Source organism: Pristis pectinata, chromosome 20, assembly GCF_009764475.1.
Source record: "Pristis pectinata isolate sPriPec2 chromosome 20, sPriPec2.1.pri, whole genome shotgun sequence".
Lineage (NCBI taxonomy): Eukaryota > Metazoa > Chordata > Chondrichthyes > Rhinopristiformes > Pristidae > Pristis > Pristis pectinata.
The window spans coordinates 40,818,960-40,836,934 of NC_067424.1; the positions used below are offsets into that span (position 1 = coordinate 40,818,960).

The 17,975-nt window shown below is 54.1% G+C and overlaps 1 protein-coding gene across 1 annotated transcript; it reads left to right on the forward strand.

Moving 5' to 3' along the window:
* Positions 1-15,411: 15,411 nt before the first annotated feature.
* Positions 15,412-16,973, forward strand: LOC127580915 (basic proline-rich protein-like; the record flags this gene model as incomplete). Its single annotated transcript, XM_052034896.1, has 3 exons — positions 15,412-16,073; positions 16,123-16,521; positions 16,670-16,973. Coding segments are annotated over 3 exons (1,365 nt in total), but the record flags the coding sequence as incomplete, so codon positions are not given.
* Positions 16,974-17,975: the final 1,002 nt, after the last annotated feature.

The following is a 17,975-nucleotide window of genomic DNA, read 5'->3' on the forward strand; positions in this document are numbered from 1 at the left end:
GTAGTGGGTAATGGGACAGTGAAGAGAACTTCACTATGTATCTCATCTAGGCCCTTTTATTGGGACCCTGTGGAGGGAGATTCATTCTGTGTCCAACCCATGCACTGTTTTCAAACTGAGGTTCATTTACATATTCATAGTAGTTACATTATTCTCAGCTCACTCTTTACAAACATATTTAACTAAAACATCAAATTAAAAGATCATCATCCCTGTCCAGGACACACCCAGCACCAGTCAGAATGCCTCCAAGATGCCCGTGGACATCACGTGCTCCCTCTGCAGGGACACCTGGCGATAAGTATAACCCCCGAGGAGGGACAGGCAGTTGGCTCAGGGAGAACCCTCGACTGCACACAGCCTAGACCCAGGACCAAACCTACAAATAGGTTCCTGACCGACTCACCTCCCTCCGCGGTGGGTAACTGAAGATCAGGAGTGGTGGGGCTGATGTGTAACCAGAAGTTGAGGACCAGCCCCTTCAAACAGGCAGACAGGAACTGCAACCTCAATCACTCCATTTACACAGGAAACACCGACACAAGTGGCAGACAGCTGGGGAGACTGAACCATCTTAAAAAACTGTTATTTTTTAACCATCTTAAAAAACTGGCTCGTAACCCAGGACCTGCCCTTGACTAAGCCATGCTGACTATTCCTAATCATATTATACCTCTCCAAATGTTAATAAATCCTGCCTCTCAGGATCTTCTCCATCAGCTTACCAACCACTGAGGTAAGACTCACTGGTCTATAATATCCTGGGCTATCTCTACTCCCTTTCTTGAATAAGGGAACAACATCTGCAACCCTCCAATCTTCTGGAACCTCTCCCGTCTCCATCGATGATGCAAAGATCATCGTCAGAGGCTCCGCAATCTCTTCCCTCGCCTCCCACAGCAGCCTGGGGTACATCTCATCCGGTCCCAGCGACTTATCCAACTTGATGCTTTCCAAAACTTTCAGTACCTCCTCTTTCTTAATATCTACATGCTCAAGCTTTTCAGCCTGCTGAAAGTCCTCACTGCAATCCCCCAGATCTTTTTCCGTAATGAATACTGATGTAAAGTATTCATTAAGTACCCCCACTATTTCTTCCGGATCCATACACACTTTCCCACTGCTGCACTTGAGAGGCCCTATTCTTTCACATCTTATCCTCTTGCTCTTCACATACTTGTAGAATGACTTAGGGTTTTCCATAATCCTGCCCGCCAAGACCTCCTCATGTCCCCTTCTGGCTCTCCTAATTTCCTTCTTAAGCTCCTTCCTGTTAGCCTTATACTCTTCCAGATCTCTAACATTCCCTAGCTCTCTGTACCTTTTGTAAGCTTTTGTTTTCAACTAGATTTATTATAGCCTTTGTACACCACGGTTCCTCCATCCTCTCGTGACTCCCCTGCCTCATTGGAACGTGCCTATGCAGAAGTCCACACAAACGTCCCCTGAATATTTGCCACATTTCTTCTGTACTTTTCTCTGAGAACATCTGTTCCCAATTTAATCTTCCAATTTCCTGCCTGAGAGCCTCATAATTCCCTTTAATCCAAGTAAACATCTTTCTAGTCTGTCTGTTCCTATCTCCCTCCAATGCTATTGTAAAGGAGATGGAATCATGATCGCTATCTCCAAAATGCTCTCCCACTGAGAGATCTGATACCTGACCAGGTTCATTTCCCAATACCAAATCAAGCACAGCCTCTCCTCTTGTAGGCCTATCTACATATTATGTCAAGAATACTTCCTGAACACACTTAACAAACTCCACCCCATCTAAACCCCTCACTGTCTGGAGATGCCAATCGATGTTTGGGAAATTAATATCTCCCATCACAACAACTCTGTTATTATCACACCTTTCTGGGATCTGCTTCCCTATCTGCTCCTCGATATCCCTGTTACTACTGGGCGGCCCATAAAAAACACCCAGTAAAGTTATTGGCCCCTTCCTGTTCCTAACCTCCGCCCACAGACACTCCGTAGACAGTCCCTCCATGACATCCACCTTTCTGCAGCTGTGACACTATTTCTGATCAATAGTGCCACTCCCCCACCTCTTTTGCCTCCCTTTCTGAAACATCTAAACCCCGGCACTTGAAGTAACCATTCCAGTCCCTGAGCCATCCAAGTCTCTGTAATGGCCACCACGTCGTAGCTCCAAGTATTTATCCAAGCTCAAAGCTCATCCGCCTTGTTCACAATACTCCTTCCGTTAAAATAGACACATCTCAACCCGGTCTGAGCACATGCCTTCTCTATCACCTGCCTGTCCTCCCTCTCGTACCTACTACTAGCTTTCTCTATTTGAGAGCCAAACACCTCTTCCCCAGTCTCTCCAGTTCGGATCCCACCCCCCCCACAATTCTAGTTTAAACTCCCTCCAGTAGCCTCAGCAAACCTCCCCGCCAAGATATTGGTCCCCCTGGGATTAAAGTGCAACCTGTCCTCTTTGAACAGGTCATACCTGCCCCGAAAGAGGCCCCAGTGATCCAGAAATCTGAATCCCTGCTCCTTACTCCAATCCCTCAGCCACACATTTAACCTCCACCTCATTCTATTCCTATACTCAGTGTCACTGGCACTGGCACAGGCAGTCATCCTGAAATTACTACCTTTGAGGTCCTGCTTCTCCTGTGAGGTCCTGTAAAGGGGGAGGACTGCAATGCAGAGAGACCTCCACTGGGGACCCCCCCCCCTCGCTGCTGGATGACAGAATGGATGACACAGTGCTCAGATAGTGGTGACAGTGAGGATGTATGGAGTGTGCAGGAGCAGCCCGTACAAGAACTGCCTCCGTGTGGCATGGAACGGCACGGAGGGCATTTCAGGGAGATCGCTCAAGTTGTGTGGGACAGGTTCCCAGGGAGGGTTTCGGGGCCTGGGTCTGATGAATTCTGGCCGAGTGTGGGTTAGGCCAGTTGGAATCACTCACTGTTCACAAGTCCTCTCAACACCTATTGTGACGGCCGGAGGCTTCAGCCACAAGCAGGAGTGGCAAGCAGCTCGCTCCTCCACCACCCGGCCTGTCCCTTTGTCCGGCCACGTTAACAGCCAAGGCATCTCCCTCTGCCAGTGAAGGAGAGCTCTGACTGGAGGGGACCATGTCCCAGACTCTGAAAAGGTCCCAAAAAATGACAGGCAGCTCCTACAGAGCAGAGCAGCTGATGCTCACCACTGTGTGTCCTCCTGAAGGCAGTGTCCCAGCACACACAGTCTCAGAAATCACACCTCCTGTTGACCTGCTGTGATGGGAAAATTGAAGCAGATCCAGGTTATCTCTGAGGCAGGAGTTGTTTCATGCATTAACCAACCTCTTGAAGCACTTCATTACGGTCGATGTAAGCGTACAGTAGTCATTGAGGCAGGTCACCAAGCTCTTCTTGGGCACCTGTACAACAGATGCCTTTTTGAAGCAGGTGGGAACCTCAGACCGCAGAAGCGAGAGGTCGAAGATGTCTGTAAATACTCCAGCTAGTTGGACCGCACAGATCTATAGCACTCAGTCCGGTACGCCGTCTGGACCCGATGCCTTTAACGTAGGGTCAGTATAAACAGGTGAAAGTCAGAATGTATTCAGTTGGTTGAAGGGCCTGTTTCCCTGCTCTGTCTCCCTGTGTCTCACTTTGGGTGGCTTCTGCTGTGGGTGGTGGGCAGGGTCTCAGGGGACCCGAGACCTTGGCCACTGGACCCACCGCAGGGATGTGCCTGCAGCAATATCAGTGGGAGTTAGACATCGATTCTACCCAGACACTGTGAGCAACTGGGGTTACATTTGCAACCAGGGTCACAAAGGTATCTATCTTTGCATTATTACCCAACCCACAAACACGTCAGCACACAGTTAATCGGATCAGGGAGGTGAATGTGTGTCTCAGAGCGCGGTGTGGGAGGAGTGGGTTTCAATTGCTGTGGCACTGGTGTCAGTACTGGAGAAGGAGAGAGCGGCTCCACTGGGACAGACTGGGATCAGAGTTCCAGTGAATCCAATAACTTGGGAGATAGATTGGGCATTAAATTAAATAAGCAGGGTTGGTAGGAGGGAAACCTGGAAGGTTGAAGAGGAGCAGCAAAGAAGTAGAAAGGGTCTGGATAACCAGAAGGAGTTCAAACTGAATTTGTCTAAATCTGAACAAACAACAGAAGTTAGGAGAGGTGAGTTCACCTTGCAGGAAAGAGATTGTGAAGCTTCTGTCATGGTGTCAGAACAACAACCAAGCCCTCAAAGTCACTAAAACAAAAGAGCTTCACCTAAGGAAGTGGGGGTGTGAACACAACTCTGTCCTCATCAAAAGAGCTGCTGCAGAGATGGCCGACAGCTTCAAGTTCCGAGACACCCATATCCCCAGGTAACTCTCCTGGTCCCTCCACACTGATGTGGTGATCAAGAAAGCACATTAGCGTATGTACTTTCTCAGGCATCTGAGAAAATTCGGTCTGTCCACAAGGACTCTCTCCAAGTTCTGCAGATGTGCTGCAGGAAGTACCCTGACAGGCTGCATCGCAGCGTGGAACGGCATCTGCTTCCTTTTCCTTCAGCATCCTTTCTGCGCTCCTTCGGATTGCACTTCAATCTTCATACGATTCTGTTGTTTTCTGCTCATCACTGTTGTAGTTATTGTGACCATGTGTACTGTTTACTCTGTGAGCTCCACATGAGCAAGGAACTTCATTGCAACCTGGTGTATACGACAATAAACTAATTTAAATATGAAACTGAAATGTTACAGAGATTCATTGAAATGCACGGCAGTGGATAGGCAATGGTTAACATTGAAGGAACCAATGTTGAACCTGCAGGAGTTATGCCTTCCTTTCCAGAGCAAAGATACAACAGGAAGAATGGCCCAACCACGACCAACAACAGAAGCTGACGATAGTATTAGATATAAAGAGGCAAGTAAGATTGCCAGATAAAGTAGCAGTTGAGATTTCAGCAAAGAAGGACAAAGAAATTGGTTAAGAAAGCAAAAAAAAATGTTTGAATAAACTTGCAGGGAATATAATAATGGACTGGAAAAGCTTTTGCAACAAAAGTAAAAAGAAAAAGATCAATGAATTCGAGTGCAGGGCCCCTACACCAGAAACAGGAAAATGGCAATGGGATTAAGCAAATGATTTGGGTTCACACACACCCCCTGCTCCAGTGTCCCGTTGTGTGATCTGGGTCAGGAGGAGGAGAAGGACGTGCTGCCCCCTGAACCAGCCATGATATTCAACAAAGTCACGGCTAAGCTCTTATATCCCCATTTTCCTTGAATCCTTTAATATCCAGAAATCTATCAATGACTGAACCTCCAGAGCCCAGCGGAGAATCCCAAAGATTCACCATACTCTGAGTGAAGAAATGTCTCCTCCTCAGTCCTACATTGCACCTTTATTTTGAGACTGTGACGCCTCCAGTCCTCGATTCCTTGGGGGGTGGGGGGGGAACCTTCCACACTTTGTCTATTCTGTCTCCCCTTCCAATAACTGTGTTTTAATGAGGTCTCCTCTCAATCCTCAGCACCCTGCAGAACAGAGGCCGAGTCTATTCCATTGCTCCTGATACGACAGACCCACCATACCATGAACCAGTCTGGAGAAGCTTCACGATTCTCCCTCTTCAGCATGCAGATCATTTTTGTTTAGCTCAGGAAACTGAAATTGTACATCATTCTCCTGGTGCAGTCTCAGCAATGCTCGCTGTAGCTGCAGTGAGGCACCTTTCCTGCTGGACTTAAACCCACTTACAGTGAAGGCCAACATACCATTGGCCTTTATTGAATATTAAAAGGCAACAGGGAAACCACTCTCAGCCTTTCAGTACGAGACACAAGAGACGGCAGATGCTGGAATCTGGAGCAACAAACTGCTGGAGGAACCCAGCGGGTCAGGCAGCATCTACGGAGGAAGATGGACAGTCGACGTTTCGGTTCGAGGCCCTTCATCTGGGCTGAAAGGGCAGAGGGGAGATGACCACCATAAAAAGGTGGAGGGAAGGTGTGGAGCAAGAGCTGGCAGGTGAGGGTGGATCCAGTGGGGAAGGACGACTGGCAGATGGGGAGGGGAGAGCGGGAAGAGCACCAGGAGCTGGGAGGTGAAAGATGGAGGTGACAAAGGGCTGAAGATGACGGAACCTGATCAGAGAGGATCACGGAGTCCAGGTGGTGGGGGGGGAGGGAGGTGGGGAGGGCATATGGGAATAGTAGGGGAGTGGAACCAGTGGGAGGAGTGTGTGGGTGATGGGCAGCTGGTGAGGGTAGGGAAGGGGAAAGAGACATGCTGATGGGGGCTGGGGTGAGCTAAGGAAGAATTGGGTAGATCAACAGGGTATCCCCTGGTGATCAGCTATTTTATTTCCCCCTCCCATTCTCAACCTCCTCTACTGCCAGGGACAGTGGGGGACCAGTTACTGGAAGTTGGAGAATTCAATATTCATGCAGTCAGGTTCTAGACTACTCAGGGGATTTGTGAGATGCTGCTCCTCTCGTTTGCATTTGGCCTCACCCTGGCAGTACAGAAGGTCGAGGACAGACATGTCCTGTGGGAATGGGAAGGGGAATTAAAATGGCTGGTCACTAGGAGATCTAGATGGCTGTGGTGGATGGAGTGAAGGTGCTCGGTGAAGCAGTCGCCCAGTGTCACCCAGTCTCACCAATGTAGAGGAGGCTACAACGGGAGCACCAGATGTGATAAAAAATACCGGGGAATTTGCATGTGAAAGATTGCCTCACCTGGAAGGGCTGTTCAGAGCCCTGGATGGAGGTGAGAGACAAGGTGAAGGGACAGGTGTTGCACCTCCTACATTGCAGAGGAGAATGGCTGTGGAGGGAGGGGGATGGGTGCAGAGGGAGGGGGATGGGTGGGGAGTCACAGAGAGCGATCCCTGTGGAAGGCAGGAAGGGGTGGTGAGGGGATGATGTGGCTGGTGGTGCGATCACATTGTAGCTGGAAGTTGTGAAGAATGATGTACTGGATGCACAGGCTGGTGAGGACCAGGGGAATTCTCTCCCTGTTCTGTCTTGGGGTGGTGGGGGGGAGGTGGTTGTGGAGGGTGGGGGTGGTGGTGGGAAGGTGAGATCTCTGCTGGGGACAGATTGTTCTGCCTCAGAGAGGGGAGGTCAGAGGGGAGAGCAGAGGTTGGAGCTGGGCTCGGGGGTGGGGTAGGGGGCTCAGGAAAGCTGAGGTGGTGGGAAGAGAAGGGCTCGAAGTGGGGAGGACAAGGCAGTGGATTAAGAGACCAAGGGAGAAGGGGGAGTAGTGGTGGGATGGGTGGTGGTGGGATGGGTGGTGGAGGAAGAGCAGCAGGATTAAGTGGCGGGCTCGAGGGCCCAGCCTGGAGGCAGCCGGGACAGAGGTGGAAACCGGTGTCAATCGTTATTTGCCATCACATGTTAGCTTTCAGTGACTGGTGCACAGGGATACCCAGAACCCTGCAAACATCAATATCTCCCACATTGTCACCGTAAAAGAAACTCATTATAAATATTTTCCATCAAAATGACCTCATGGTTTCCCACATTCTACAATGTTTGGGCCAGGTCGCTTGACTGTATCCCCTGAAGCCTCTTTCTTGGATGTCTAGTTTTGTCATCTGGGCTAGAGACCAGATCAACAGTCTCTCTGCAGAGCACCAGGGTGCCCAACTGGGGTTGCCTGTTAACCCATCTTCACCCGCTTTCTGCCCCCCAGTTCCTCCCTCCATCAATCCTTCCCACCCTACTTCCCCATCATGATCCCTTCTCATGCATCTTCTCTGGATCTGATCCCAGCTCCTGGTTTCTGAGGAGTCCTGGGCCACATTGTCCTCAATTCTACATCCCTGCCATCCTTCCCCATTCTTTGAGTAACTGGACATCCATTTCTTGAGCTCCATTTTTAAAATTAGCAGCAGAGTGGTTGTGTGGTTACATACTGACCCAATCCTCTGTCCCAATACCCACTGATAAGATTAGATTTCTTTATTAGTCACATGTACATCAAAACACACAATGAAATACATCTTTTTGCGTCGTGTTCTGGGGACAGCTCGCAAGTGTTGCCACGTTTCCGGCGCCAACAGAACATGCTAACAACTTCCTAACCTGTACATCTTTTGGAATGTGGGAGCATCCAGAGGAAACCCATGCAGACACGGGGAGAATGTACAAACTCCTTACAGACAGTGGTCAGATTTGAACTCAGGTCGTAGGCGCTGAAAAGCATTTCACTCACCACTACACCACCGTACCAAGCTTCTCTTGTTCTGTATGTAACCTGTGTCCAGGAAAGGAGCAGCAGCTTTGCTGAGCCTAACCTCTGCTGACCTTGCCCTTGTAGTGTGGGATCCAGAAATGCCCCAGTCCAGAAAGTAATAGGGAACCTGGAGAGAAGGACATAAAAGACAAAGACTTGGTCTGAATACAACTCACAGACTGAGACGAAGAGAGTCAGCCAGGAAGAGATTAGCAGTTGCCTGGTCTTCATCTTTCTCAAGAAACAGTCTTGTGGCGGGTGGGCTGCACAAAGCTTCTTCTCCTTGCAGGTATATTGTGGTGAGCAGTCCACTTGTGTGACAAGAATGCAGAGGAACAGGGTGAGATAGACACCCAGTCTGAAGGAGGTGTGATCACAAAGCAGAAAGCCACAACGCTTGATGTCAGGAGCGAAACTCGAACTGTCTGATGTCAGTTTTTCTGCAAAAGGAACAACTGACCCTTCCCCACCCCACCCCAAAGAAGAACAATAAAAGCAGAAGAAGGCCATTCAGCCCCTCATTCCTGCTCCTGATTCAATGAGACCATTGCTGATTTTTTACCTCAGCACCACTGTCCTGACCAAAAATCCATCGATCTGTTTGAAATACTGTCTGTGCTGAGCATCTAGAGTCTCCAGGGGTGAGAATTCCAAAAATTTACCCCTGTTGGGTGAAGAAATTTCTCCCCATCTCTGTCCTGAACAGCCGACCCCTGACAGGCTAGTCAGATGAGCCACAGCCAATGAAATCGAAACAACAGTTCAATCTGACAAGAAATAGGATGAGAATGGAGGGTTTCAGGAGAAGCAGCGAAATCTCTGGAAACGAACCATCGGGGAAGTGCATGACCTCACGCTGGATGTGTGGAGATTATGTCGGGATCAAGAGGAATGCCTGGCCAGCATGAGCTTCTGTTCCCAGATATTACCGTTACTATTATTTGACTGTTCAGGGAGGGTCAGAGAAACTAGTGGGTGTGCGCACCGATATTTAGCTTAGTACGACTTGCATGTTTGTTTTTAACTGAACCAATGAAGGTAATTGTCAGTTTAATACAGATTGTCTCTGTGCCGAACCAATCATTGTTGTTGAGGGTGAAGAGCTGCAGCAGGATCCCACTGGTAACAGTGCCAGTTACACAAACACCCGCCAACCATTCCCCTTTCTTTCCTCCCACTGAGCCCAGTTTAGATCCACTCTGCCGCTCTCCCTCGGGTCCCGTGGACTTTTACTGTCTGCACCAGACTGACTTGTGGGACCTTGTTGAAAGCCTTGCAAAGTTGTGATGTGGGTCCGTTTTTCTGTCTCTGTGAGGTAACTGTCTCTCCTTTGCCCTGACAGTCTGTTGGAAGAGCGAGCACGGTGAGAGCTTGGAGATGTTTGTTTTATTTATCAAAGAGATGGTGGGTCTGAACACCCAGAGCCCCTGTGGAGGTCGCGGGCTGCTGTCAAGATGTGATGACCTGGTTCTCACAGTGAACGTGTTTGGTCAAATGCTGCATCAGATGGCAGCAGGAAGTGGTTGAGGCAGTGAGGCAGAGAATGGTGCAGGAGTCCAGATGTATCTGAAGTGAGAGAGAAAATACATACAGGGCAGCACAATGCCACAGCAGGTAGTGCTGCTGCCTCACAGCTCCAGCACCCCGGGTTCTATCCTGACCTCCGGTTCTGTCTGTGTGGAGTTTGCACGTTCTCCCTGAGAATGTATGGGATACCCTGCGTGTTCCGGTTTCCTCCCATATCCCAAAGACACACAGGTTGGTAGGTTAATTGACAACCGTAAATTGTGTGTAGGTGAGGGGTAGAATCTGGGGGAGTTGATGGGACCACGGGAGGAATGAAATGGGATGGGTGTAAATTGGAGCCTGATGATCAGTGCTCACTCAGTGGATCAAAGGGCCAGTTTCTGTGCTGTTTGACCCCATGGCAAATTGACAGACAGAAGCCAGGATGAAGGGACAGGCAGTCAGACAAAGAGCTTTATGGATGGATGCAGATACAAAGATTTTCTCAGTGAGAGAGACTGAGAGCTCAACAGAGACTGGGGAAAAGAAAGAAAGAGAGAAAGAGAGGGAGGGAGGGAGAGGTTACTGTGTTCTGATTCAGGGCGTGGGCAAGCAGAGAGTCGAGGAGTGACCACGATGGACAGAAGGATCTTCACATCCACTCAACAAGCCCCATACACATCTTACTGCTCTATACTCAGAGTCCATCATTAAGGTCAGGTCTTGCCCACACAAGTGGCAATGAGAGAGGCACAGAGCAGGGAGGGGTCCCACCGCAGAAAGAGCTTCCACATCTTGAAGCTGCATTTGGTGCTTGGAGAACAGAGATTGGTAACAAGTCGGAAGTGAAACAGCAGGAACTGACTATGTCATACCTGTCCAATGCTGTGTTAAGGGAACGGGCAACACTATCTTTACCCACAGCCTCGTCCATCTCTCTCTTGCTCAGTTTTTCTGCTTCTTTCTCATCGTCTCTACCAGCACATCTCTTTCTATCTGCCTTTATTTTCTTTCTAAAAGTCTCTCTGTGCACATTAAGAGCAAGGAAATAAGGGCGGGAGTTGGCCACCTGGACCCTCAAACCTCCCATACAATTCAGTACAAGAATGGGTGATCTACCCCAGGCCACAACCCCTGCCCCAGACTCCTACTGCTGCCCCCACCCCAGAACAGATCCCACCACTGACCTATTCCAGACCCCGTCAATCTACCCTGACGCCTCCCTTTGGATCTTTCAATAAGATCATCTCTTGTTCTTCTGAACTCCAAAGATTACGGATCCATCTTCTTCAGCCAATCATGACGGGACAACCCTCTCATACCAGGAATTAGCTGAGTGAATCTCTTTGGGACTGCCTCTAATTCTAGTGTATCCTTCCTTTAAAAAAAAGAGACCAAAACTGCGTCCAGCACTTGTGTGGCCTCACCTGTAATGCCCTGCACAAGTGTAACACTTCCCCATTTCTAAACTCCACCTCCGTTGCAATAAAGGCCAATATGTCACTTGCCCTCCTGACCATTTGCTGCCCCCAAGGCGCTGGGGGAGCTCAGTGGGTCAGGCAGCATCTGTGGAGGGAAATGGACAGTCGATGTTTCGGGTCGAGACCCTTCATCTGAACTGAAAGATAGAGGGGAGATAGCTGGTATAAAGAGGGGAGGGGGAGGGCTGGAGCAGGAGCTGCAGATGATAGGTGGATCCAGGTGCGGAAGGAGACCAGCAGATGGGGGAGGGGGGAGAGCGGGAATCGTGCCGGAAGCTGGGAGCTGAGAATCGGTGACTCAGTTCGCTCCTTTCATGGATTCTGGAAAGGGAGAACGTGGTGTCCACTGGCACACTGGAGGTCTTCCGGGACTGATGGGCACTGCAAGTGCTGGAGTGCATCCTGGACAAAGACGATCATATTTTAATTTGATGTTTTAATTGCATCCATATTTATAAAAAATGAACTGAGAGGTGTGTAATTATTGTAAATAAACCGCTTTCTGCAAAATAAATCAGCACAGATTAGACTCCCTCTGCACTGTCCCCTCACACACTCCCAGGGCATGGGTCAGACACAGAGTGAAGCTCCCTCCACATCATTCCAGTTAAGACTCCTGGGATAAGGGAGCCACCACTTTCCCCACAACACTGCTTCTCCCTCTGACACTTGCCACGTGTGTGCAGTTTACAGACGTCCCACAGTCGGGTCTGGTCCGTGCCCTCACTGACTGGGTTCCTGACCTCACACCTGTACACAACGTCCTCCACCTCTGCTGAACCTCTACCGTCTCTCCGTGTTCCCAGAGGTGATGGGTGTTGTCGTCTCCCACAGCTTCTCCTCCCCTCCACCACCTGAAGCTGGTGGGGTCCCCGATGTCATGGAGCAGGTCAGGGTGAGGTCAAAGTTTCCAGTGATGTTCTGAACCTTGATGTATGTTCCTGACATGGGCTCTGAGGTTGGGACGGAGAGATGAAAGATGGGCGATGGAGATCCTTGTGCACATCTCAATCTCTAACTGCCCTGCCCCCAACTTTTGTGAACAAACTTTAAGCCAGTCGCAGCTCAGACAAACAGTCCAGAGACCCAGGTTCATATTCCACAGCCGCCACTGGGGACTTTAAATTCAGATCATTTTGAATTTGGAAGAACCAAAGACAATTTGTCTTCACAATGATGTCATGAAACACACTGGACTGGAATAAAACCCACATGGTTCACCACTGCTTTTCAGGGGAGGAGGTCTGCAGTCCTCAGCTGGTCTGACCCACATCAAGTCCTGACCCAGTCCGTGTCATTGACTCTCAAGTACCCTCTGCATTGGCCCAGCAAACCAGAAAGGGAGGAAGGAGATTGGATGGATCTCCTGGCATTAATTCCCACAATGAATCCAGAGATGTGAAATTCCTCTCCTTCTTCCCACCACCCACCATCCCCCCCACCCCCATCCCCACAACAGGCCCAGCCACCTGGCAGAGTCCTCGCCCAGACACCCGGGGACTGGTGTGCAAGTTGGGGGAGCTGAGGGGCAACTTTTTCCACACAGAAGGCAGTGGCCATATGGAACGAGCTGTGAGAGGAGGTGGGAGAGGCAGGTACGTTAACAACATTTGAAAGGCATTTAGACAGGTACGTGGTTTTCTTGGGAGTCCTAATTCAAGATTCCCTTAAGATTCCCTTGCATATTGAGTTGGTAGTAAAGAAGGCAGATGCAATGTTAGCTTTCATTTCGAGAGGACTGGAAAATGAAAGCAAGTATGTGCTACTGAGGCTTCATAAGGCAGACCACATTTGATGTCAGGGCCAAAAGCAGTGCTGTGACAGTGTGACATCAACAACTGAGAGAGCACCTGCTTCCCCCTACAACCTTCAGGGTCATCAGGGAGCCTGTATCTTAGGAAAGATGTGCTGGCCCTGAAGAGGGTCCAGAGAAGGTTCACAAGAATGTTCCCAGGAATGAAAGGCTTGACATATGAGGAGCATTTGATGTCTCTGGGCCTGTACGTGATGGAGTTCAGAAGGATGACGGGGGATCTCATTGAAACCTACCAGATATTGAAAGGCCTGGGCGGAGTGGACATGGAGAGGATGTTTCCATTAGTAGGAGGCGAGGGTCCGAGGGCACAGCCTCAGAATGAAGGGATGTCCCTTTAGTACTGAGATGAGGAGGAATTTCTTCAGCCAGAGGGTGGTGGAAAATGTGGAATTTGTTGCCACAGAGGGCTATGGAGCCCAAGTTGCAGGGTGCATTTAAGGCAGGGATTGATATGTTCTTGATTGGTAATTAGAGTAGACAGCAGGACTCGGTGTTCATTTTCTCCAGCAACAGCAGCATGGACTGGGGACTGGGTGTGACTCCCTCACACCCCAATCACCATCACGAATGCCATTTCTTTGGCTGAGTTAAAAATAATGGACACCAGTGTTTCAACCAGAACCTTATAAATATTGAAGACTTTCAATGCTAGTGGATCTTTCTTTGATCCTTGACATCCGCGAGCAGTCTGCACATGGAACTAAAAATGTGAGACACAAAGCCGGTCTGGAAGGAGGTGTGATCACACCCAGAGTGTCACCACTGATGGGGTCAGGGCCAAAGCGGAGCTGTGACAGTGTGAAATCAACAACTGAGAGAGCACCTGCTTCTCTCTACAACCTTCAGGCTCACCAGGGAGCCTGATGCTGGGCTAGGTCAGTCTCTGCCCTCAGTTTCTCTCCCTCCCCACCCCACACCCTGCCCCCATGGTCACCTGGTGATCTCAGCTACCCTGCAGGGGAGGAAGGGTGGGAGGCGGGGGGTGCTTCTGTGGATGCTGGTCACAGGGCAGTGGAGGAGTGGGGTTGGGGTGTGAAAGGACCTGGGACAAGAGCATCACATCCCTGCCCTCTCCAACACTGTGACTGGACTTCACACTCCACCCTGGTCAGCCTCTCCCACAATCCTCATCCTGCTCCAACACTGCCCCTGGGCCAGACACACTGTCCCACATGCACCTTCACCCCACCCTCTCTCTCCCACGCCAATCTCTCACCCTCCTCCCACTCCCCCCTTTGCTCATCCCTCTACACCCTTCCTCATCCCTCCCCCTTTTCTCCCCCACTTACCCCCATCCTTCCCCTCTCCACCCCGCCTCTACCCCATCCCCCACTACCCCCATTCCCCCCGATCCCTGCACGCCATCCCCATCCCCTCACATCTACCCTATCCCCTCCTTGGTCCCCCATTCCCCCCTTCCCCCCACCTCACTCCCTCCCCCATTCCCCCCACCTCACTCCCTCCCCCATTCCCCCCACCCTCCCTCACTCTCCACCCTCCCTGCATTCTGCCCCTCTCTTCCCCATGCCCTCCCCCCTCCCACTACCCTCCCTCCCCATCCCCTCCCCCTGCTCGGTCCATTCCCCCATCCCCCCTCCCCACATTCACCCCTCCCCCCTCCACTCCCCCTCCTTCCTCCCCACACCCCATCTCCCCTCCTCCATTTCCCCCTCCCTCCCCATTCCCCCTTCCCTCACAACTCGCTCCTCCCATCCCCTCCCCCGCATTCCCTCCCCTCTCTCCCCCTCCACTACCTACACCCACGCCCCTTCCCCTCACTCGCCTCTGCCTCCCCGCATCACCTTCCCTCACTCCCCACATCCCCTTCCGCATCCCCTCCCCATCCCCTCCGGCATCCCTTCCCCTCACTACCCCCTCCCTTGCCTCCCTCCCCTCTTGCTTCCGCGACTCCCCTCCCACCCTCCCCCTGCTCCCCTCCCTCTCGCCCCTCCACCTCCCCCTTCCCTCTCCCTCCAACCTCCCCATCCCCTCTCTCCCATCCACAATTCACTCCCCATCCCCTCCCTTCCCCCATCCCGTCCCACCTCCTCCCCCACCCTCTTCCATCCCATCCCACCTCCTCCCCCACCCTCCTCCATCCCATCCCACCTCCTCCCCATCACCTCCCCTTCCCCTCCTCCATCCCCATCACCTCCCCTCCCCCCTCCTCCATCCCCATCGCCTCCCCTGCATCCCACACCACTCCCACCGCCCATACCACCCCTCCTCCCCCTCCCTCACCCTATCCCCTCCCTTCCCCATCCATCCACTCCTCTGCCTCTCCCCTCCCGTCTCCACCCCCTCACCCCCTCCCGACCCATCCCACCTCCCCCTCTCCCCGCCCCTCCCCACACCCTTCCTCCGTTCCCCTCCCTTCCCCCTCCTCCCTCCCCCTCCCTTCCCCCTCCTCCCTCCCCCCCTTCCCCTCCCCCTCCCTTCCCCCTCCTCCCTCCCCCCCCTTCCCCTCCCCCTCCTCCCTCCCCCCCCTTCCCCTCCCCCTCCTCCCTCCCCCCTCCTCCCTCCCCCCCCTTCCCCTCCCCCCTCCCCCCCCTTCCCCTCCCCCCCCTTCCCCTCCCCCCTCCTCCCTCCCCCCCTTCCCCTCCCCCCCTTCCCCTCCCCCCTCCTCCCTCCCCCCCCTTCCCCTCCCCCCTCCCCCCCTTCCCCTCCCCCTCCCCCCTCCCCCCCCTTCCCCTCCCCGATCCCCCCCCTTCCCCTCCCCCCTCCCCCCTCCCCCCCTTCCCCCTTCCCCTCCCCCCTCCCCCCCCTTCCCCTCCCCCCTCCCCCCTTCCCCTCCCCCTCCCCCCTTCCCCTCCCCCCTCCTCCCTCCCCCCTTCCCCTCCCCCCTTCCCCCCCTTCCCCTCCCCCCTCCCCCCTTCCCCTCCCCCCTCCCCCCTTCCCCTCCCCCCTCCTCCCTCCCCCCTTCCCCGTTCCCCTCCCTCCCCCCTCCCCCTTTCCCTCCCCCCTCCCCCTTTCCCTCCCTCCCCCCTCCCCCTCCCCCCTCCCCCTCCCTCCCTCCCCCCTCCCCCCTCCCCCTTTCCCCCTCCCCTCCCTCCCCCCTCCCTCCCCCCTCCCCCTTTCCCCCTCCCCTCCCTCCCCCCTCCCCCTTTCCCCCTCCCCTCCCTCCCCCCTCCCTCCCTCCCCCTCCCCTCCCTCCCCCCTCCCTCCCTCCCCCTTTCCCCCTCCCCCCCTCCCCCTCCCCTCCCTCCCCCCTCCCCCTCCCCTCCCTCCCCCCTCCCCCTTTCCCCCTCCCCCCTCCCCCTTCCCCTTCCTCCCCCCTCCCCTCCCTCCCCCCTCCCCCTTTCCCCCCCTCCCCCTTCCCCCCCCTCCCCCCTCCCCCTTTCCCCCCCCTCCCCCCTCCCCCTTTCCCCCCCCTCCCCCCTCCCCCTTTCCCCCCCCTCCCCCCTCCCCCTTTCCCCCCCCTCCCCCCTCCCCCTTTCCCCCCCCTCCCCCCTCCCCCTTTCCCCCCCCTCCCCCCTCCCCCTTTCCCCCTCCTCCCCCCTCCCCCTTTCCCCCTTTCCCCTCCCTCCCCCCTCCCCCCTCCCCCTCCCCCTTCCCCTTCCCCCCTCCCCCTTCCCCCCTCCCCCTTCCCCTTCCCCCCTCCCTCTCCCCCTTCCCCCCTCCCCCTTCCCCTTCCCCCCTCCCTCTCCCCCTTCCCCCCTCCCTCTCCCTCCCCCTCCCCCTTCCCCCCTCCCTCCCCCTCCCCCTTCCCCCCTCCCTTCCCCCCTCCCCCCCTCCCCCCTCCCCCCCCTCCCCCTTCCCCCCTCCCCTTCCCCCCTCCCCCCCTCCCCTTCCCCCCTCCCCCCCCTCCCCTTCCCCCTTCCCCCCTCCCCCTTCCTCCCTCCCCCTCCCCCTTCCCCCCTCCCCCTTCCCCCTTCCCCCTTCCCCCCTCCCCCTTCCCCCTTCCCCCCTCCCCCTTCCCCCTTCCCCCCTCCCCCTTCCCCCCTCCCCCCTCCCCACTCCCCCCTCCCCCTTCCCTTCTCCCTTCCCTTCCCTTCTCCCTTCCCTTCCCTTCCCCCCTCTCCTTCTCCTCTCCCTTCCCTTCCCCCCCCTCCTTCCTTCCCCCCCCCGCACTCACCCTCATCTCACTCCTCCAGTGGGAGGCTCGCGCAGCGACCGTTAGCCGCTGGGATGGGGCTGGAGGGGGAGCGGGGGGAAGACTACGCTCTCTGATTGGTCGCCCGGTGGGGCCGCGTTCTCCGATTGGCCGAGGTAGCGGACGTGCCAACCATTTGACGCCTTTGGGTCGTCCTCTCTGATTGTCCGCCCTGCGTGCCGCGCTATATGATTGGCCGATGTGGGAGCCGCGCTCTCTGATGGGAGAAGTCTAGAGGAGCTCGACGTGTTACCTGTCAGTTAAGGAGCCACCGGATTGGTCACCGGCGGTTGCCAGGGTGACGGCGACGCTGCTTCAGTTTGCGGTGAGGGCCGGTGAGGGGGGCCGGTCCGGGGCGGGGGGTGAATGGGCGGGGACACCCCTCCTCCAGCCCGTCCCCGCACCAGCTCCCCTCACACCGGCCCCTCCCCTCAACCCCACTCCCTCCCCCTCCGCACCCTCCCTCCGGACCCAGACCCCGCTCCCTCCACCTCCACACCCTCCCTCCGGACCCAGACCCCGCTCCCTCCACCTCCACACCCTCCCTCCGGATCCAGACCCCACTCCCTCCACCTCCACATCCTCCCTCTGGACCCAGACCTCACTCCCTCCACCTCCACAGACTTCTTCAGATACATAAAAAGGAAATCAAAACTTAACTGGGTTAAGGCAGGATCAATTGTATTAGTGAATAATGAAATGTCAGAGGAATTAAACAATTAATTTATGTCCATCTTTGTGGAAGAAGATGTTAAGAACCTCAGATAACAGATCTACAGTGAATGTGCAGCGGAAGGAAATCACCATCAAACCAGTCATGGAGCCATTAATGGGACTGACAGGTGATAAATCTCCCAAACTCACC